The sequence below is a fragment of the Poecilia reticulata genome, chromosome 13 (genome assembly GCF_904066995.2).
Source record: "Poecilia reticulata chromosome 13, P_reticulata-male-v2, whole genome shotgun sequence".
Lineage (NCBI taxonomy): Eukaryota > Metazoa > Chordata > Actinopteri > Cyprinodontiformes > Poeciliidae > Poecilia > Poecilia reticulata.
In genome coordinates, this window is record NC_088842.1 from 32,056,301 (window position 1) to 32,078,907 (window position 22,607).

Here is a 22,607-nt window from a genome sequence, read left to right on the forward strand (position 1 = left end):
GTATTGCAGCGTTCCAGATGAAGCCTCTGACTGAAGATGCTCTAGTTTGGTGAAGTTTTTATTTTTGTTGATGTTCATTTTATGATTAATCCTGATTTGCACCATCATCTCCAGAGGTTCCAGTCGTCCCAAAACATTTTTAAAATTAAAATCAAATATACCATGAACTGAAATAAAAAATAAAGCATGAAATATTTAAGTTTTTTTTATATATAGTACAAGTTTTCCTTGTTAAAATGGCATCCATTTTGCTCTTTTGAAAAAAAACTTAAATCTTTTCTTAGAAATGGAAACGGGATCAAAATGAGTCTCAATTTGAAAACACTTCCTGTATTCAATTAAAATCAGATTTGGGTGCAACATGGTGGACTTTAGAGTGCAAGCAGATTCAGTCCTGGTTACCATGACGACGGAAGGAAACTGGAAAACCTGGATTAGTTAGATTTTAATTTAAGACTTGCAGTTTTGTCCCAATTTATTCTTGAATTGCGTCGGTGGGCCGTAAAAAATGTATCCAGTGACCGCAAATGGCCCCTAAACCCTACTTTGAGCACCATTTGTTTTAGACTGTTGGGTCTCCAGTCCAGACAAACAGAAGTATTTATATTCTTCTCCTCCAATGATAGAAAAACTCAGAAGTTTATTTATTTTTTTGGTTGTTTGATGAATTTACATGTTGATTCCAGCAGGTGGCAGCGTGCACATGATAAACCAACCAAAACAATGCGTTAATTAAAGGATTAAAAGTGTTAAAGGGTGATTTTTATCATAACATTTTCCCAACATGTTTTAAACAAACCTATAAAATAATTCCAGAGTTAAAACCTTTAATCCCAGATTAAAGGAAGAGACGAGCCGAGGCGTTTTGTAAGGAAACCTTTTATGTGTGCTTTGTGAAAGTCATGTATCATTAGACAGAAGGCGTTGCAGTTTCCAGTACAGCAGATAAGGTTCGATATTAAAGAGTACAAAAAAAGGAAAAAAATAATAATAATCACCATTTCTGAGTTCATTTCAACCTAACGGGGAAAAAAGAGGGAGGAAAACTGATTTCCCCCCCGTTTGATCCGCCCCTCCGGCCGCCTCCCCCTCCTCCCTCGTTAGTGGCGGATGTTACTCCAATTACCCGAGCGAGAACTCGGTCAGAACATGATTGCATAGTTTCTGGTTTTTCTTAATTTGGTTGCGGTTTGACATGATGGGAGCGTTTAAATAAGTACACCCCTCCTCTGGGAAGGGAGGAGCGGGACGGAGGACGTCTGCTAGAAATCCAGGAAACTTCAGAGATAAATTTGAGTATTTGTTCGGATGGGCGAGCAGGAAGCCGGCCGAGCCACTGGGGAACCCCCCGACCCCGCCGCCTGGAAATAAACAACCGGCTCTGGGAGGAGAGGAAGAGCCCCCCCCCCCAGCATATATCTCTCTAGGATCTAATACACAGACCTTGCCAGCTGCTGTAGGAGACCCTGACCTTTGACCCCCCGACCCCTCCCACCTGGCAAGAAGAAACAAATTATAATAAAATAAACAAAATTAGCATAAGTATCAGATTAGCTTGTGTGATTCCCCCCCAGTCCAGAATGCTGCCCCCCCCGCCCCAGTTTGACCCACAAAACAAAACAAAAACCAAACGGGGTGAACTCAGGAAGTGCTGCCCTTGGATGTGCCCGTTCTAAACCTTCAGGACCTCCGGTTGAATCAACAAGCCGCGTGTCGGACAAATATTCTGGGAATCAAACGGGCACATCCGGGGGCAGCTCTCAGAACCCCTGGACCCCCCGGGCCGCGCCGCCTCCTCCTCCTCTACAGGTCGCTCTCTCCGTACAGCGCCGTGGAGAACGACATGTAGTCCAGGGCGCCGGGGACGCCGTCGGGCCCCGCGTACGGCGCCATGCGGGCGATGCAGTACTCGGCCTGGTCCGGCGGCAGCTCCCTCCGCAGCTCGTCTGCCGTGATGAAGTTCTGATGGGAGAAAGACGAGAGCAGAGAGACTGAAGCGACTCACGATGAACGGAGAGAAACAGCTGGAAATATCTACAGAACGACGGAGGGAGAGAGAGAGAGAGAGAGAGAGAGAGAGAGAGGGACGACTCGCCGGAGCGTTTGAAAGAAAATCACCTGCAGCAGCGACGAACAAACACGCTCTGACGCATAAAACCTTCCTGTAGAGTGAATCTGTACATTTTGTGAAAAAAAAATCTAATTTGAAAAACTTGAGTTACTAGAAGGTTAGTTGATTAAATCCATCATTGGATTCCAAAGGAAGTTAAAAACAAAAATTACAATAAAAAAAGATTTAAAAAGCTGAATGAGTTGAAGGTAGCCGGATCGGACCCGTCTAAACTCTGGAGTCTCAAAAAGAGCAACGTTCAGCTTAATACTTCATGTATTTTAAAATACCAAAAGTGAGGCTTTAGTGTCCTGAATGAGCTGCCAAACATTTATATAATTATAAAATAAGGCAGGAAAAGGAAGTGACAACAGGTTCGTTTGGCGCCGGCGGTCCGGACCCGTCCTCCACTCACCTTGTCTCCAGCCAGGATCTTGAAGGAAGCGATGACCTGGTCGGCCGTGTCCGTGTCGGTCGTTTCCCTGGACATGAAGTCGATGAAGGCCTGGAAGGTCACGAAGCCGGAGCCGTTGGGATCTACGATGCCCATGATGCGGTTGAACTCCCCGTCGCCCTGGCAACCAAGAGAGCAGCACAGGTTAACCGGGGCGAGGCGGCGGCGGCGGCTCGGGTCGGACACAGAGGTTACTGACGGGAGGAAAACATCCAGAGAACTGGGTGTTTCACTTCCCAGCATGCATGAGGACGGCGCGGTCTGATCGAAGGTTAACGTAGGACGGAGACAGAAGACAAACGTCTGGGGTGATTCATGCCGAGACGACTGGACAAATGGACGAGGAGAGAAAACGAAGACGTGACGTTTACAGAAGTTCAGGCGTCTGCAGGTGAAGAGGAGGAAACTCTGAACTTGGTCCTGATGGATTCAATCGGTTCTGACCCGGAGTGCTATAAAAAACACGATCCGGCTGCAAATAACGATCATTTAAGCAACCGATTAATCGACTACTCTGACGATTAATCGGTTACTCTGACGATTAATCGATTACTCTGACGATTAATCAGTTACTCTGACGATTAATCAGTTACTCTGACGATTAATCAGTTATAAAGTTGTCACATTCTGCAGATTTTTCACTTTAACACGAAATCAGAAATTCACTAAAAGATGCAAATAAAACTATTAATTCCTTTTAAATAAGGAAAACTTTTCACTGCCTAAAATGCAACAACATTCCTTTAGTGAACTCTAAAAAACTAAATGTGAAAAGCTCAATTCTTTCTGCTTGGCTTCATACAGCATAGGGCTGATTTGGTGAACTGATCAATAATTGATAGCATAAGGTGATCAACAGGATCCTTTTTCTTTTTTTTATTTTACAAAATTTGGAGCCAAACCTGCCACTTTCTGGGAGAAACAGACAAAAATGTTTCTTTTTAATCTTAAATGCAAAATGTATTTATTTTTTATACAGTTTGGGCCTGATTCCTGCTCTGAGTAAAAAGTACAGCCTTTTTTTTAAAAAAAAATTGCGTTCTCCAGTTAACGATTAATCGATGACTAAATTAGTTGATGATTAATCGTTTTAAGAAGTTCAGTCTCTGCTTCGTCCCGGTGAGTTTTCACCCTGCAGACGCCCTGAGGAACACCAGGCTGCAGCAGCAGTACCAGACTGTTTCCTGTAGAAATGAGCAGAGCCCGGAAATCATCCGACACCATCTGACCCGATCGCTTCTGCAGCCGCCGCAGCACAGCAAAGGTCGAAGGTCATGGAGACGAGGAAAGGACGGACAGAGATATAGAGAGGTGGAAGATGTGAAGATAAAAACCACAGACAGTTAACAGCTGCAGTAAAAAAGACAGAGAGAGACAGACAGGCGGCTCAGAGCTACAGAGACCCCTGGTGGACAGACAGGAACATCACAGCTGCCCGATCGCCACGACAACGACCAAAGACACCCGGACCAGCCGGGGCCGACGCGGCTGATCGCTGACCCGACTTCACCTCCAACTTAAATCTACAAACTGACTGTTTAAAATAAATAACTGAGGAAAAATGTGTCTTAAAATAATTTCTCCTCTTATGGTCTCTAATATACGGAAGCCTTTTACTGCCAGAGATGGGAAAGAAATTCAGGAGCAACATGTTGGTACGAGAAACTTTCCAGTTTCAACAAAATAAAAAAAACTGATTTCTCTCAATAAAACCGAAATATCTTCTCTTAAATAAGAAAAGCTGTAAAAATAAAACCTCTTGAGTTGTTTAGACGTCAGAGGAGAAAACAGAATGTCAGGAGCGTAAAGTTTCTGACTATAAAACTCGTCTTCTATTAACATCGTCAGACTAATTTTGGAAAGACTCACATTTTAAGAAACTCTCCTTTAAACAACTTTCTCGTCATGAAGAGTTTCGGCTCCTGAATTTATTTCCAAGCTCCAGCAGTTAAACGTTTCTGCACTAAAGGGATTAAAATCCGTCTTTATTCTGCATTTATTACAGTTTTTAAAGAAACAGCAAAGTAAAAGCTCAGCCCTGACAGCTGATTTCAGGGCTGGAGGCGTGTCAGCGATGGCCGCCGGCTCCGGACACCCGGGCCCCGGCTCCCGACACCCGGGCCCCGGCTCCCGACACCCGGCTCCCGACACCCGGGCCCCGGCTCCCGAGCCCCGGCTCCCGACACCCGGGCCCCGGCTCCCGAGCCCCGGCTCCCGACACCCGGGCCCCGGCTCCCGACACCCGGGCCCCGGCTCCCGACACCCGGGCCCCGGCTCCCGACACCCGGGCCCCGGCTCCTGACACCCGGGCCCCCGCTCCGGACACCCGGGCCCCCGCTCCGGACCCGGCTGCTCCTACCTGCTTGTCGTTCTCCACATCGTAGCCCAGACTGATCAGACAGGCCTTGAACTCCTCCGCCTTCAGGCCTCCACTGTGATCCTGCGGTCGGCCAGACAGCCGTCAGAGCGACGCATCATGAGGATGAAGGGAGAGGAAGGGATGGACGGATGATGGGATGGATGGATGATGTGATGGATGGACGGACAGACGGACATTGAAGGATGTTTAGACGAAGTCAAAAACACAGCAGACACGATGAGTCTGATGACAGAGTGACTGAAACACGGCGGAGGGATGAACGCTGTGACCTTCTCATCCTTATGATGCTTCCAGTTTAACAAAACCACAGAGAGGGACACCATGACTCGACTGGCCTAGTTAAAGCAACTGAAAACAAACACTCTGCTGTCAAAGTACGATTGAAAAATGGTGAAAAATACGAGTCATTCTAGAAAAATCTAAAGGAATATTATTCCCTGTTCTTATTAAAACTGCTGTTAATTCGAAAGAAGCCGGCCCACAGCCTCATGGAGCCGCCACTGTGCTTCATCAGCAGGTCTGAGGGGCTTGAATTTGATTTAATGTGAGTTACAACAACATTTATTGGGACCAATAAAGTATTTTTCAAACTAAAATATTCATCCTTGGTTTCAGTCGATCCCAATTCCGATTTATCGCAGAAATCCGATTTTATTTTCTGTGGTCATCTAATGAAATCCGACAGAATCAGACTTCTGTGTAAATCAGACGGTTTGCAACTCTAAAGCAAACAGCAGAAGAAGAACGACGGCGTCCCACAGCGGCGCTCCGTTTATGGGAATCAAAATGGCCGCCGCCGCCGTCAGAGGGCGGAGTTTAAAGCAGCTAAAAACAACCCGGCTGCTCGCCGCCGTCTGATCAACATCTCAAGAGAAAAACACCAGTAAATGTTTCAATCTGTAAAATCTAAAGCTTCCTGTTGCGGCTCAAGAGGAGAAGGGCGGAGTGGCCAGTGACCCCTGACCTTGTCGAAGTGGTTGAAGGAGGCGCGGTACTCGAACAGCTGCTCCTGGCTGATGCCCTTGGCGTCGCGCGTCAGGATCTGGTTCTCCACCTCGTTGATGGTTCTGGCGATGGTGGTGAGCAGCTGCTCCCAGCCGACACGGAGGTGCTGCAGCAGGAGACACACCGTTATCCAAACCATTCGCCGCATTTCCTCATCTGTGCCGAGTCGCATCAAAGAAGCATAAGACTCCATTTCAAAGTGCTGGAGTTCTTCTTTGAATGGACATATTAGGTATGTTTGTGTCTATACACACACAGGTCTGGCCTCCGACAATGATCAGTTTCTCTGATTTTACTCTTCAGAGGTTTAAGGTTGGGTGAAATAAACATTATTTTATTCTACAAACTGACAGCATGTCTCTGAAATTCCAAGCAAAAATTTAGTATTTAATCAGAAAATGACAGAAAAAGATGCGGAACTTTAAGACCTCAAATAATGCAAAGAAAACAAGTTAATATCGATTTAGAAACAATTAAACTCTGGAAGAGTTCAGGCGTCAGCATGTGGTGGAACAACCTGGAGGTTTTCAATGGGGTCAGAGCAGCTTCCTCTTTTTTCACATTATTTATCGACTAAAAATATCAAAAATACTTTATATCTTTATTTAAAAGACACTTGTATAAAATACAATGACTTAAATTATAATACTGCATCAAATCTGCGTCAACTGCAGGTATTTGAAACGTCCAGCAGGGGTCAGTGTTCAGGTCATTAACGCTTCATCATCCATGTCCTACAGAAAACAAACCGACTATTTGCTTGGTTTTATTTCATCTTTTGGTATTTTTGTCTTGATTCTGATAAAACGTGTCGGATGAACCTTGTTGCAGTTAATCTGATGCCAACCGAAAGCTTGTTTTCCGCTCAGTGGTATTTTACCTCCATGGTGTAGGACGTGTACTGGTTGTCAAAGATCAGCGCCTCCTGGATGTGCTGGTGGTGTCCCTCCAGCTTGTTGATCTCCGGCATGTAGGACATGATGGTCTTCTGGTAATCCTTCAGGTTGGTCAGCTGGTCCTCCAGGGTGCCGTTCATCTCGATGGATATCCTGCCGATTTCCTGTCGGCGCAAACGGAGCGGTTACGATCCGAACCGGCCGCCGGGAACATTCGCCAGCTCAGTGGTCCGTTACCTCCATCTTGGCCTGGATGTAGGCGCCGACTGAGTTGGCCTGGGCGGCGAACGTGGCTCTCAGCGTGTCGTTGGAGTTCTGTTTGTTCAGCTCGTCCTGCAGGGCGGTGTCGCGCTGCGGCACCATGGCCATGGCCTGCAGGACGCACAACGGGAGGCACGAAACGCGTTACTCTACGATCTGAACCAACGACGAGGTCCAAGGGTTTCACATTTCACAGGTCAGGAAAAAGTTTACATTTAAAACAATGTATATGAAGTAGGAAGTAGGTTAGCTGTGCTAGCTTGATTATGAAAACCTTAGCATGTAGATGTGCTGCAGAATTCAGTGCAAACAACCTGAAAACAACCTATGGATACGAGTGAATGCAGAGTAATGGCGCCTGCAGCGTCGCTAGCTGTAGCGGCTAACAGGCGACATCCAGTAATCCTCTGACAAACATCCACAGAGCAAAAAGAAAAATCCAACACCATCTTTATTATCCCTCTAAGGCAGTGGTTCTTAACCTTTTTTGAGGTACCGAACCCCCCAGTTTCATATGCGCATTCACCGAACCCTTCTTATTCCTCCTCCCCCCCGACACGCAACATACTTTGTGGTATTCTGATTTAGTAATGTAATTATATTAGCTGTGTTACCACCACTAGAGGCAGTACCAACCCCGAAAAGATGCGACTAAGGAGCAGATTTAGAAGTTCACTGAAAGCTACAGAATGTGGTAAAAACTGAGTTTTGCTGAAGTAACTAAAGACAAGTTCAAATCCATGCCGAGAGTGGAGCTCCTTCAATCAGGGCTCCTCCACAGCTCTGATTGGCTCAGCAATGTAACGTGATCCTCTGATTGGCTCAGCAATGTAACGTGATCCTCTGATTGGCTCAGCAATGTAACGTGATCCTCTGATTGGCTAAGGAATGTAACGTGATCCTCTGATTGGCTAAGGAATGTAACGTGATCCTCTGATTGGCTAAGCAATGTAACGTCATCCTCTGATTGGCTAAGCAATGTAACGTCATCCTCTGCAGCAAGTGATGGCAAAGCGGGGCGTCATCACGACTTTACACAGGTGAGTCTTTATCTCCGCGGCAGAGGCTCCGCCGAACCCCTGAGACCGACTCACCGAACCCCTGGGGTTCGATAGAACCCAGGTTAAGATCCACTGATCTAAGGAAACTTCTCCTCACTTGTAATTAGTTTTAAAGTGATGAAATAAACTGGAAATAAAACCCAAAAAAGATGCGAGGGATGATCCAGAGAGATAAGAATCTAAACAACATGATAAAACCTGAGGAAGATCAAATCTGTGACAGCAGCAAACGGACGGACGGCGTGAGGCCGGCCCACCTTCTCCCACTTGCTGTCGATGCTCTGGGGCGTGATGGTGGTGTAGGGGTTGGCGCCGCTCAGCTTGATGCCGTTGCTCTGGGCGATCCTCTGCACCTCGGCCTGGATGGCCTGGATGGCCTCGCGCTCCTTGTTGGCCTCCGGCAGCGTGGACTTGAACTGCTCATGGGCCGAGATCAGACCCTGGCAGGACAAACCAGAACCACATGTAGCTCCTCGTCGCTCAGTCATGTCTGCATGTCGGTTATGTCTAATGTAACATTTGATGCTTCTCTTTCCACCGTGTTTCAAATACAAATGTGTGTAAAAGTCTTTGTTTCAAATGACGTCATTTTTGCCACTTTCTTTTATTAGATTAATAGAAAGAAAACGATAAAATACTAAATGGGAACTCTGGGTTAGCCGTTAGCCTGTTAGCCGTTAGCCTGTTAGCAGCTACCTGGATCTCCTCGATGTTGTGAACGATGAACATGTCCTGCAGGTCCTCCATGGCGCCCTCCATCCAGTTGTTGAACGGCGCCGCCCTCTTGGCGTACTCCAGGTAGAGCTCATCTATCGACTCCAGCTGCTTCTCCGTTCTCTGGAGGCCAAAATACAAGATGGCGGTCAGAACGGATCAGTGACGACAAAACTTAAAGCTTCTTGGACCATTTATCAGGAATCAGAGCCATCACAGCTGCTGCTGTAAGGTAAAGATGAAGAACGTGGATGTAGTCTACAACAGTCCCACAGCATGATGCGACCTCTACCGTGGCTGGTACAATGTTGGGTTGAAAAGCTTTGCTGCAGTCGTGCTCATTAATAATGGATGAAAACTTTAAATGCATGAATTGGAAAACAAAAAATCTTCAGGGCTAAAATGATCAATCAGATTAATCACAGATTAAATTGATTAATCAACTAAAATGGTTTGAAAAAAGACATTTTGTTAGATGAGCGTATTTAGAGCAATAATAAAGTTAAAACTGTACAAACATATTTACATTTAAGAGAGAAAACCCCATCTTAAATGTTTTTCTGTGAATATTTTCTATCCAGAACCCATCAGGTCACAGTTTTAGCTTCACCTGGTTCAAAGTTTTAAAAATCCCACATTAAGCATCTTCTAATCTCCAATTATTAATCAGTTAATGCAAAAAAAATAAAATAATCACCCAATCAGCCCTGAACGGTTACGTCCAGCTGAACGGTTTGGTCGTTTCACCTGCCAGGATTATTTTAGCCTTTGCTGAATCTGATCAAGCATTCACCCAATTAATTATCGTTTTTTTAAAAATTAATTAATTTGTTCATTTAAAGCATTTATAATATTATACCAAAAAAATTAAGTGGTTAAATAAAAAATTGGCAGAATGTGCCAATTAATAAAATCCGATTATTGATCATCAAAATAATTGCTCCTTGCAGGTCAAAGCTAAAGGCTAAAGGCTCCTGACCAGAGCTGTTTGCAGACAGGAAGCACTTTTCCCATCATGCAACGCTGCAAACCTCGCAGCTGGTTTGAGTGTTTTACCTCCAGTGACTCTTTGCGGCTGTGGGTGAGCGATCCCAGGATGTCCCACTGTTCGCAGATCTTCTGGCAGCGAGTGTTGACGCTGGCGGCGTCGTAATAGTCCAGTTCACTGTTGGACGCATTGAGGCAGTGAGTTACAGCGCCCCCCAGAGGTTAGCCTGGCGTGTGTCGAAGCTCTCCTCTTTTCCTTACTTGAGCTCCTGAGCGATGGCGGCGATCTGCTCCACTCGGTCCTGGTGGGCCGCCAGGTCGCTCTCGAAGGCCTCGTGTTTCCGTAGCAACGCTTTCACCTCCGACAGAGTGGAGGTCTCGTAGTCCTTCTGGGTCAACATGGCCTCCTTACCTGCAGACGGATTCAAGAGTCATTCATTCACCTAACGACAGATTCAAACCTGACGATCTCGCTTCGACAGCAACACCAAGGCTGAAACGATTAATCACCGTTAATTTGATTCATCGTGATTAATCGAAGTAACGGTGATTAATCGAAGTAACTGTGATTAATCGATTGTTAAAACAATAGTAAGTGACTAAACATTAACTGGAGTATTCAGACTTTAACATGTACATTTACTGAAACGACGCCACACTCTGCATTTCCTGCTGCAGCTTATTCTGTTCCTCCTTTTAAACTGAAAACTAGTTTAATTTAAACTGAACAAAAATACATACATTATGTATTTAAGGTGAAAAACCACTTAAAATTATTCTATACAGTAGAAATACATTAAAATATGCAAACAATTCCTTTATAAGGAATTGTTTTCTTATAAACAATTCCTTTATAAGAAAATGAACATATAACCTAAAATGCAATAGCCGCACATCTTTAGAGAACATTTATACATTTTGCACATAAGAGAAAAATCTTTGTAAATATGTTTTATTTTATGTTACATTTTAGCTTCAATCTTTAGCTTAACCTGGTTCAAATTCAGTAAAAAAATCTATTTAGTCCCTTTTTATCAAATTATTCATCAGTTAATTAAAAACTTTACTGTAATTAATGAGATTTTCACTTAGAAAAACATTGGAAGTTTTTTCCAGCTGCAGATTCACGTGTTGCCAAAAATGATCAAGAAATGCTGATGCTGCATTTATGGTAATAAAATATTTACTCATTAAAAAAGAATTAGTTTATCTTCTTCTTAATGTATTTATAGGATTGCACAAAAAGATTTAAGTGGTTACATGAAAAATCTGCATAATGCGACTTTTTCCCCCCAATTAATTGTCAAAATAACGGTTCAACGTTCTAAGTAGAAAGAATAATGAGTTATTAAAATAACCGATAGTTGCAGTCCTAAGCCACACATTTAAACGAAGCAGAAACCTAAAACCTCGCCGCCGCCGTCGTACCGTCAGTCCAGGATTCGTGGATGGCGGCTTTCTGGTGGAACTTCTCAGCCAGATGCTCCAGTCTCTCCAGACGCCGGATCTCGCTCAGGATCCACTCCTCGTATCCCTTCTCCGCTCCCTCCAGGGTGTGCCACGCCGTGTTTATGTCCTGCAACACAAGCAGCACAGCCACCAACAGGTTAGCAGCGGAATCTGGGCCAAAGCTTTGGTTTAAATTAGAGCTTCTGCATTAATTTGGAATAAGAATTATTCCAGAATGATTTTGGAAATCAGAGGAAACTCCTCCCACAGTTTTGAAAAACTCTGCTGCGTTGTTGGGCTAACATGTGAACCATCTGACTGGCTGATGGAGCAGCTTAACAGAAACTTTAAAGCAGCAGCATGTGCTCCTGCATAGCTGAATAAATATTTACTTCAGAAGCCAACTATCCCTTTAAGCTAGCATTAGCATTTTAGCCAAGACTAACATCTGAAAACTTTCTCATGTTTCCACTCTCCCTCTGATTTTCCTGTGTTCATAGTGAGTAAAGACCACAAAATGTTCAACAATAATACAATTCTAGCTCATGTCGACTTCAATTTATTTCAAGTTGCTGGTAATGAAGGACGTTAGCAAACGCTGCCTATGGGTTAGCATACAGTTTGACTCTTGACCAGAATGAGGTAATTTAACATGAAGGTTTACGTACGGACACCATGCGTCCTTCTGACGGCATGAAGGCAGGTCTGTTGCTCAGTCTCAGTTTCGTCTGCAGAGTGTTGAAGCTGATCTCCAGCTGACACTTTTCCTGGACCTGAAACGGGAACAGAAGGTTCAGTAGAGGTCGGATCGTTGAGTAGAGGTCGGATCGTTGAGTAGAGGTCGGATCGTTCAGGGTTACTCAGAAAATATTCCACACGCAGTAGAGATCAGATCTCTATAGGAGAGGTCAGATCAGATCGTTCGGTAGACATCAGTAGAGGTCAGATCGTTCAGTAGGGATCAGGATCAGATCGGTCAGCAGGGATCGGGATCAGATCGGTCAGTAGGGATCGGATCGGGATCGGATCGGTCAGTAGGGATCGGATCGGGATCGGATCGGTCAGTAGGGATTGGATCGGGATTGGATCGGGATCAGATCGTTCAGTAGGGATCGGGTCGGTCAGTAGGGATCGGATCGGGATCGGATCGTTCAGTAGGGATTGGATCGGGATCGGATCGGGATCAGATCGTTCAGTAGGGATCGGGTCGGTCAGTAGGGATCGGATCGGTCAGTAGGGATCGGATCGGGATCAGATCGGTCAGTAGGGATCGGATCGGATCGTTCAGTAGGGATGGGATCGGATCGGTCAGTAGGGATCGGATCGGGATCAGATCGGTCAGTAGGGATCGGATCGGGATCAGATCGGTCAGTAGGGATCGGGTCGTTCAGTAGGGATCGGGTCGTTCAGTAGGGATCGGGTCGTTCAGTAGGGATCGGATCATTCAGTAGGGATCGGGTCGGTCAGTAGGGATCGGGTCGTTCAGTAGGGATCGGGTCGGTCAGTAGGGATCGGGTCGGTCAGTAGGGATCGGGTCGGTCAGTAGGGATCGGGTCGGTCAGTAGGGATCGGGTCGGTCAGTAGGGATCGGATCATTCAGTAGGGATCGGGTCGGTCAGTAGGGATCGGGTCGGTCAGTAGGGATCGGGTCGGTCAGTAGGGATCGGGTCGGTCAGTAGGGATCGGGTCGGTCAGTAGGGATCGGATCGTTCAGTAGGGATCGGGTCGGTCAGTAGGGATCGGGTCGTTCAGTAGGGATCGGGTCGGTCAGTAGGGATCGGGTCGGTCAGTAGGGATCGGGTCGGTCAGTAGGGATCGGGTCGGTCAGTAGGGATCGGATCGTTCAGTAGGGATCGGGTCGGTCAGTAGGGATCGGGTCGTTCAGTAGGGATCGGGTCGGTCAGTAGGGATCGGGTCGGTCAGTAGGGATCGGGTCGGTCAGTAGGGATTGGGTCGTTCAGTAGGGATCGGATCATTCAGTAGGGATCAGATCGTTCAGTAGGGATCGGATCGTTCAGTAGGGATCAGATCGGTCAGTAGGGATCGGGTCGTTCAGTAGGGATCGGGTCGGTCAGTAGGGATCGGGTCGGTCAGTAGGGATCGGGTCGGTCAGTAGGGATCGGGTCGGTCAGTAGGGATCGGATCATTCAGTAGGGATCGGGTCGGTCAGTAGGGATCGGGTCGTTCAGTAGGGATCGGGTCGGTCAGTAGGGATCGGGTCGGTCAGTAGGGATCGGGTCGGTCAGTAGGGATTGGGTCGTTCAGTAGGGATCGGATCATTCAGTAGGGATCGGATCATTCAGTAGGGATCAGATCGTTCAGTAGGGATCGGGTCGTTCAGTAGGGATCGGGTCGTTCAGTAGGGATCGGGTCGTTCAGTAGGGATCGGATCATTCAGTAGAAGCGGGTCAGACTTTCAATGAGCTGCGGTAAAAACGCTGCTGGACCTTGGGTGGTTTGTGAACGGTGCGGTAATCTCTGAAGTCCTCCTGTTTGGCCTGCAGGTCTTTCACGGTTTTCTCCTGGGTTCGGTTCTCCAGCCAAGGGATCGTCCGACGAATCCACTCTAGCAGCTGGATAGAAACAGGAAGAAAATCCCAGAAAATGTAAAGAAAACATGCGTAAATACATGCAACGTTGAATGAATCGCGCGTGGAACTCACGTCGCTGGCGAGCTTCTCATAATCCTCCATCATCTGTTCGTTCTCCTGGTTGACAGCCAGCACTTTGCAGATGCGATTGGCGGCCGTCTCAGCCTGTCAGGAAACAAACGGTGACTAAACTCCAATTTAAACTCACTTCCAGCAGACATTACAATCACTAAGCTCAACGTTTGGATTAGTTTTAATAACTCCACTGTCTCCTTCCATTTTGGTGAGAAAATATTCCACACGCAGGCAGTTAATGTCTTAAAGAGTGACAAACGAAACTGTCTAATAAGGAGCTACTGAGGCATGCGATCGCTTCTGATGATTAGTTCAAAGTGCCACAAAAACCAAAGATCAGTGTAGAAGCTCCATGCGTGGGAATCAAATCCATCCATCTAGTTACAGATTTATGGAACGCTGAAGTCCACATCAGAGCGTCTGCTAGGATTTAACACTACCACTGGAATAAAAGACAACATATTCAAAATGATCAGAACCTGCACGTCATCATCCAAAGGCTAAAATACGTTTCAAACATTCTGCTTTACCACGAATATTCGTCTTTGTTTGGAAAGCGTTAACAGCAGGGAAGAAACCGGAGTCGTCAGCCGGGTTTTCCAGAAACAAACTGTTCAGTTTGAAAACGGAACGAAAACCCAGCCGACGTCAGAAACGGAAGAACCGGACAGAGATTACAGAGTTCCCATCAATTCATTTACAAATCCACCGTAAATATTTAAAACCAGGCCTGAAACCATCACCTTACTGCTCTCAGCCAATGGACCTGAAGACTCTGTGTACTCTAGTTAATGATTAATCGATTACCAAATAAATTGGTTTAAAAAAAGTTAATCACAACTAATCATCCAGCCCTAAAGCCTTGGATGCCACGTTTAGATAAAATAAAAGCTGGTTTGGTGCAGCGATATCAGCTTTCCGATGATTAAGTTTGTAAAACAATTATTTGAATAAAACATTATTTGAATAATCACGATTAATCGATTCAGCCCTCAGAGCCCCTGAAGTCATGTTCTGACGGTCCCGTCTGTTTTAAACGTGCCGACTGATGGGGAACTCTGCGGGTTTGCAGGATTTTCTCGGTGTTAGTGTGATTTCGAAGCGTGAGGAGCTCACCTTCTGTGCGCCAGAGAAGGCGTGATAGAAGCAGGAGACATAGGTCATAATGGCCTTCTCATCCGGCCTCAGAGTGCCCACGATGTCTAAAGGCATCCCCAGCAGAACAGAAACAGAGGTAAAACAGAAAGAGTGAAGCCAAAGCCGAAAACACCCAGAGCTCAACGCTTCCTGGGCCCCAGCAGGGGGCCCATAGCTTCAGCTTCCTCCTAAAACTCAGATCACCTTGAGGGAAGAGGCACCAGAGAGGTTTGAGAGGCCGGGACACGAAGACGGGAACGAGCCTGAACGAGTCTGCAGATTGGAAACAGATCCGCTACCGGCACAACCCCAGAATTCACAGACTGAATTTACGGTCTGGAAATCCAGAAACGCTGCAGCAAATCCGAGAAGTCAGCTGCTGACTCTAAAGATACGTTACCACGGCAACGTGGCTCAAAACTGGGGCGCTAAAGAGAAAACTTCAGTTTTTCTCCTCAAACAGGAGGAGGAGGAGGAGGAGGAAGAAGGGTCACAGTGAAGGTCGACTGATGAGCGTTAAAAACAAAAACAGAAAAAAAAACCTGCAAGGAAGATTTAGAGCTGCAGCCAATTATTATTTTAGTGTCGATTTTCTGATTAATCAGATCTGAGAAATGGCACATTGTGCAGATTTTTCATTTTACCACCAATACTTACTTTATAGAGTTAAAAAATAATTAGATTCCTTTTAAATTGGAAAATGTTTGAAACTAAAAACAGAATAATTAAATGAGCTCTTTCTGCTGTGTGGGGCTGAGCTGATCGTTACTTTTTCAATAAACTGATCAATAATCTGGTCGCATCATTTGCTCAAGTATTTTACAGATTTTGAACCAGGTGAAACTAAAACTGAGTTTTGAGTTGAACGGTTTTACAGAAACAACCCAAACAAATCGTGTTAAAATAAAATAAAATAAAACCTTCAGGCTCAAATTAAATACATAAATTAACTCTAAAGATATCCTGGCTTTTAGCAAATAGAAATTATTTTGGTATCTGAATTTGAACAGTGAGAAAAAAAAATACTTTTTATGAGGAGTATGTAAATATCTGGTCTCGACTGTAAACATTGTTTTCCAAATTTAGGCTTTTAATAAAATGTTAAACTGCACTTTATTACAAAACTGCAGTTTGAATATCAAGCACTTTGTAAACCTTAAACACCGAAATTAAAGAACTTAAGTATCTTTATAAACTATTTTTTTTTTACACACAAGTTTAATTAGCAAAATTCCTTGCAAATATTTCACCAAACCAGCTGTTCTGATGGTGAAAAATCTGATAAAATCCTGGATGGACTGTTGAATAAAGTTAAAATGTTCAGGAAAGAGGCAGCTGATATTCCCAGCTTGGCCACTAGATGTCAGCGTCTGCTTCAAAGTGACCCTTTGACCTTCCTGTTGCTCGGATTGGGCGGCCTGGTTATCGATTTGCTTACTTGGCACTTTGAACTGTTATAATTCAGGTCAAAGTTTCCTGAGCTGAAGCTGAAAAACGTTTTTAAAAAAGGAGAAAATCCAACTTTTAACCATGAAGTTTAAGATTTAAGCAGCGAGTTTTTCTCTGCAGACTCGTTTCAGACCCGACTCGTCTGTGTCCCAACGTGTGCAGCGACTGCGTGAGGCCATGCTGTTAGTCGGAGGAGGTCAGAGGTCAGTGGTACCTTCTGTGCTCCAGAGAAGGCATGGTAGAAACTGGACACATAAGTCATTATGGCTTTCTCGTCGGGGCGAGCGGTGTTCACGATGTCTACGGGGGGAGACGAGGTTATGACACGGCTCACAGCGGATCATAAAACATGCAAACAACTCGGATAAAACACAGATTAGTCCTGGAGGCGTCTTATCTGGAAAAATAAACAGATCAGGCAGAGTCACGGCTGCAGGCTGCAGCTCAGGTTCAACACTGAAGGATGATGGGAAGGAGCAGGAGGAGCCGATTGTTCCAAAAAAACAAGGTTTTATCAGGAAAAACACCCAAAAACTCAAAGGTTGCAGCTTTTAATACGACATTTTTACTGGCAGGAAGAAAAATGTTTTATTTACTCATTTACAGTTTAAAACCGAGTATCCGGGTCAAGCTAAGAAAATAGATCAAATTACGATAATTAAATAACTGAGAATTAAAAGAATAAAGTCGAAATAAAAAAAGTCTCATGATTTTATTCTGATATTGTCGCCACAACTTTCCTCGCTTGTTCTTCCGACTTTCCCACAATTAAAGTTGTGCAGTTACAACTTTCTCCTCGTATTTCCTCTTAGTTTGGTCAGAAAACTGAACGTGTCGCATGTTGACGTAAACAAATTCTGAATGAAAAGTAGTTGGAAGGAAAAAAACTAATCTTACGTTTCCTCCACCTTTGCTGGTCAACGTGAGACAAAATGGCGACGGTTTAACGTTCGCTTAGGAATCAGACGGCTGGATAAAAATAACTTTGAAGGTTAACAGAAATAAAGTTTGTGGCGCTAAATCCTGACGAGCTGAAAGAGAAAAACTCGATCTGGGTTTTACTGAGAATACTTGCCGTCATGCATAAAGTGAACGTTTGTGCAGAAATGCACGGTTTAACGTTTTTAATCTCTATATTCTGCTAAGATCTGCACAACAGTTAGAGCTCTAATCTTCTTCTTGTCCTTGGATGTATCCACCCATAAAGGAAACGGCCTGACCCGGATCCCGGCTTATTGACGTAAACTAAAACTCGATGCGGGCTCTTCCTGCTCCTCTCGCCGCCGTCCTGTAAAAAAAAAAAAGTGATTTTTTTGCAGCGTCGACTTAAAATAGCTCCAGTAAAATCTGTGTTTCCTGGTGAAGGACTGCAGTCACATGCAGCGCAGCAGTAAAAGTCACTTTCTGCAAACTCAAACGGTTAATGATTAAAGAAACTTTCTCAGAATTAATCTGCAAACTTTTTCCCATCCAGTTTTGAGCCTCGTACCTTCAGCGTCCAACATTTTGGGGATGTCCAGGTGCTTCTCCGCCACCTCGAAGGCATTGTTCAGGTTGGTGACGGGGTCGTCCTGGCAGAGAGAGAGAACACAGCGGCGTCAGGATTTCAGCTCGCGTGGAGGGAAATGAACTCTGGGAAATGCTTCCGTTTGGGCGAAGAACCTTTCTGAGGCTGTCGTAGTCGATGAGGTCGGGTCTGTGTCTGTGGATCAGAGCGTTGAAGGCGAGGCCGTCCTTCCAGCTGGCAGGAAAAAGTTACTCCGTTTACTGTACGCAAACATTTACAGGTTTCTCCTAAAGAATGCTCCCGTTTCCCCAGCAGGTGGCGCTCTTTGAACAGAATTACAGGAAAACGTCTGGGGAGAATCTAATTAGATTACTGCAGAATGTGCGCCTTGATTAAGTTTATCGTTTCATTTAATTAAAAAACCGGCAAACTAATTACAAAGATTACGAAACCAGAAGCTCAGGAAATAAAGCTTTATTCCTGCAAGTTATCCGATTTATTTTAGAAAACGGCCTGCAGGTTCGAGGCGCCGCTACCTGATGTGGAAGTTCTGCACGTTGACGTTCTTGTAAGGAGCCGTCTTCCTCTGGCACCACAGGAGGAGACCCTCCTTAGCAGAGGTCTCTGCAGGGAGGAAGAGGAACAGTCTTCATCAGCAGCGTCCACTTCATTTGTCACAACTTCAGGTGAAGGTTAACATTTATACACCAAACATGAGAAAATATGAGTCAATGTAATGTAGACGGAAAAATGGTTGTAGCTATTCTACCATGAAACATTCCTTATGTTTTTATCCTTTATCACTAAATGAAGATTTAATCGCATCCAAGGAGAAAATAATCAGGCTATCAGAGAAAAATAGAAAAAGTTAACAGCTGGCCTTGTAAACTGAGCTAAAACGGCTCAGAAGGAAAATGGGACGAGGCTAAATGCTAATGCTAAAGCAGCATTGAAGTAAAATGGGGCGGAGTTAGAGCTCAGAAGAGGGCGGAGCTTAAATAATGTAAACAAAAAGAGGCAGGGCTTATAGAAAGAAAAGGGCGGGATTTATAGGTGGAGCCAATAGAACAGAAAGTTAAAACTTAAACTAAATTACGTAAAATACAATAAAATACTGTGGGGCTAAAACACAAAGGCAAGAAAGGGGCGGGGCTTAGAGCTAAAATAGAGGGGGGAGTGGGCGGGGCTTATGTAATTAAAAACAGCAGAGTGCAAATGGGGCGGAGCTTAATGAAAGGTAACGAAGCTTGAATAGTGAAAAACGGCGCCGGTAGAAGAGGGCGTGGCCTAAAAGCGGTAAAACTGAGAAATGGGTGGAGTTTAAAAAAAATTCACAAATATTTGGTAAAGATCTGCTGCTGAAATGGATTTAAAATGATCGACTTCAGTAAAATCTATTCATGCTCTCCTGGAGTGAAACATTCACACTTTCACCAGGTAGCAACTTCTTTCCAAAGCTGATCCCACATCATGACACTTCCTGCACCGGAGCACCAAGCGCCCCGGGCTGGATAACCCGTCTGATAACGTGATCATAAAATACCCAGAGCTGTGAGTGAAGGAGACGCCATTAATGAGAGCAACGTCAGCAGACGGCATTCTGCTGCGCCACGCAGGTCAGATCTGCTTTTCTCCGCCGATTCTCACCTCGCGGTGCGACTGGGAGCAGCTGGTTTTCCATTCTGCTTTGCACAATACGCTCTGAAATCTGCATTTATGTGTGAAATGTACTGCTCGGGTTAAGAAATGAATAAATTAAGCAGCAGAGGAGTTGGAGAGCGTTTCACGATCGCTTCATTTATTTCTACTTTATTATTAATTTAGGGAGAGAGTTTGAGCAAAACCTGATCAAATGTCAAGAGGAGGAGAGAAGGAAGCAAAAAGAGCTGGATATTTTTGACTGATGCATCAACTTCTCTTTTTGGATTGAACCCTCCAGGCTGCCGTACCTTCAACAGAGATGTCCTGGATGGCGAAGCGGAGGATGATGGTCCAGATCATTCCCAGCGTCATCTTGGCGTTCCCATCAACGATTTCTGCACAGAAACGTCGGAGACTTCGCAGTTAGCAAAGTCGTACCACAGATTAGACAAATCTAGGAAGCGATTAATCAGTTTAATCGTGATTAAACTGATTAAGATAATCGGAGAACGGATTGATCGTTAACTGGAGTAGATGGATGAAAAATGCCCACAGCCCAAATATAAAATACATTTAAAAACAAAAAACTTTTGCCTCTTGATGAGTTCTGGGTTGAAGATATTTACAGATAACGACGATGTGTTTAACCTTAAACGCAGAATGTTTATACTTTTTGTACAGTTTTTGCTTAAGTGCAGCTCAATGTTTCTGCAAACAGCTTATTTATTTATCCTCCAGTAATTAATCGATTACTAAAGTTGTTGACTAAATAAATGATTAATCGCGATTAATCATTTAGGTTTTAATCGTTTCAGCAGAATGTTTTCCAGCAGAAAGGGTCGAGTTTTTCACATGCCGACGTTGGAAGGAATCTGAAGATGAAACTTTTGATACGAATAATCAGTGGTGGCTAAACTGTAGTCCTGTCGCAATAAGTAATAAATTGCATTATAAATTAAATTGACCTCAATAATTTCTATTTTTAGGATTTATAGTTTCTTTTTCTACCAAAACCTGGATTACAAAAGTCTTCATTTTGGTATTTTGGTCTCAACTAGCCTTTAGGCTTTATCGTTTTATTTGTCGTTTCTGTTTCAAAACAATGTTTATCACAATAATTTATCATCTGGCAAAATTTAGACAGTTCTAGCTGTCGTATTTTTTATTGAAAAAGCAATCAAGATGTCTATATTATTGTTTTAAAGTATTCTAATATTGTATTTAAAACCTTAAGAGGTCGAACAAAAACATTTTAAGGTTTTAATCCCATCGATTAATCGTTATAGTTGGTAAAACAGCAGCCAGCTGCAGCCCCAGAGGACATGAAACGGTTTTCAGCAGATAAAAGTGTTTCGTCTGCAGGGGGAACTCGTGGACCAGGTGGCTGATTTGCAGCCTGGGTTTCCCTGCAGCGTCTGTTAGAAAGCAGGCGTGTAGTTTGGTAGTTTGGCTCGGATTCCAGTCATAGCTCAAACAATCCTTTCGTGCTTTCGCCCGTTTCATCGCAGCTCATCGGGGCGCGCTCGCACCATCACCTGCGAACTCGACCCAAATACTCCTCATTGTGTCCACATTCCTCAGGTTTGCTGTCAATTTTCATGTTTTAAATTCCTCCAGTTTCAGCAGCTGGACTGAAACTGCAGCGGATCAAACGCAGATCTGGACCTTCCTCCGGCTTCCAGCCGTCATCCTGGCATTTTTCCTCAGCCCGTTTTCCAGCTGATGACCTTCAGCCGGCTGCTTTCACAGAAGGCCAGACTCAAAGTTTAGGATGTTTGTTTGTTTTAATGTTTTTTTTTGTTTCAGTATCAGCTGAATCATGCTGCAGGAATGTCCTGGTTGTCCTGGCAGAGTGGGAGAAAGGTCACTGACCGCTAACGTTCGCTAAACACACAATGACCTCGGTGTGACGAGGCGGCCCGGTTCTGAATCTGTGGGACCCGAGACATTTAACCAGCATGTCAGGGTAAAAGGCTGAATATTAAGGGAAATGTAATAATAGAGAGAAATTGATTTAAACATCCCTTTAATTATTCATATTTACCTTCATAGACTAAACCTCTTGCACGTTTATTTGTAAAGGAGTCGATCCAAGATGCAGCAGAAGAAGAAGTCGGAATGGGAAAATATTAAATAGGAAAATGTATACAGAAAATAGCAAAATGCCTGAAAAATAGGAAATATGAAAAACTAAAGTGAATATGATTAAAATTGTGAAAAATTTCGCCCTCATTTTACTGCCAGGACAATAGAAATTGATGTATTGACTGATAATTAAATGGCCAATTTTCTGGTTTTAGATAAAACTAAAAACACCGAGTAAATTGTGCCAAATTTCTTTTTGCATTTTCTCGCACTGTAGTTATTTAAAAAGTTTTATTACATTCATTTCAAAGAATCTTTTTTTTTTTTTTTTTATAAATAAAAGTCCAGAGCGGAACCTTTGTATTTGCATGTTTCTGGTACGCCTGTAAAGCTGACGCACAACCTACATCCGCTAAACGCAGCGATGGACGACGTAGCCGTTTCTCTCATCCCATTGTGGGTTAATTTCTGCTTCAAAACGATCTGATTGGACGCTGGATAAGACAGTTGTGTCCAATTTGTGCTAAAAGGAGTTAGCCTGTTAGCAAAGCTACTCAAGCCTAAAATAGCATCTGAATGCTAACTATGTAGCAGCTAACGCTAATATCTGCGTCTCCGGTCAACATTTCAAAAGAAGCTCTGTGAATGACCAGGGCTTCTGAGACTCTGGAAAAAAACTTTTGTCCAGTTTGTTGGTTAGATTAGAAATAAATATCTTTGTTGCTGAGCTCATTTGTCTATTTCTGCAATAATTTAGCACCAAAAAAGTTTATTTGAATTGAAAATGTTGCTTATTTTGCTAATT

The 22,607-nt window shown here is 44.2% G+C and overlaps 1 protein-coding gene across 6 annotated transcripts in view; it reads right to left on the reverse strand.

Annotated features, from left to right (window-relative positions):
* Window positions 1-863: 863 nt before the first annotated feature.
* The window catches only part of actn4 (actinin, alpha 4), a 66,828-nt gene continuing 45,084 nt past the window's right edge, over window positions 864-22,607 (reverse strand). Inside the window, exons 4-23 of one of the 6 annotated variants that reach the window (XM_017308292.2) lie at window positions 20,026-20,112; window positions 18,613-18,700; window positions 18,232-18,310; window positions 18,059-18,140; window positions 15,100-15,185; window positions 13,981-14,073; window positions 13,765-13,890; window positions 11,986-12,090; window positions 11,297-11,444; window positions 10,130-10,280; window positions 9,938-10,046; window positions 8,864-9,004; window positions 8,425-8,607; window positions 7,083-7,217; window positions 6,830-7,009; window positions 5,909-6,055; window positions 4,924-5,004; window positions 3,738-3,803; window positions 2,526-2,684; window positions 864-1,962 (exon numbers count right to left, since the gene is read on the reverse strand). In XM_017308292.2, the coding sequence (XP_017163781.1) occupies window positions 1,804-1,962; window positions 2,526-2,684; window positions 3,738-3,803; window positions 4,924-5,004; window positions 5,909-6,055; window positions 6,830-7,009; window positions 7,083-7,217; window positions 8,425-8,607; window positions 8,864-9,004; window positions 9,938-10,046; window positions 10,130-10,280; window positions 11,297-11,444; window positions 11,986-12,090; window positions 13,765-13,890; window positions 13,981-14,073; window positions 15,100-15,185; window positions 18,059-18,140; window positions 18,232-18,310; window positions 18,613-18,700; window positions 20,026-20,112 (2,405 nt within the window). In that variant the 3' untranslated portion in view covers window positions 864-1,803. Of the gene's footprint in view, window positions 1,963-2,525; window positions 2,685-3,737; window positions 3,804-4,923; window positions 5,005-5,908; window positions 6,056-6,829; window positions 7,010-7,082; window positions 7,218-8,424; window positions 8,608-8,863; window positions 9,005-9,937; window positions 10,047-10,129; window positions 10,281-11,296; window positions 11,445-11,985; window positions 12,091-13,764; window positions 13,891-13,980; window positions 14,074-15,099; window positions 15,186-16,783; window positions 16,870-18,058; window positions 18,141-18,231; window positions 18,311-18,612; window positions 18,701-20,025; window positions 20,113-22,607 lie in introns of all 6 variants that reach the window. The other 5 variants (XM_008426670.3, XM_008426671.3, XM_017308293.2 and 2 more) reach the window with 5 other exon arrangements.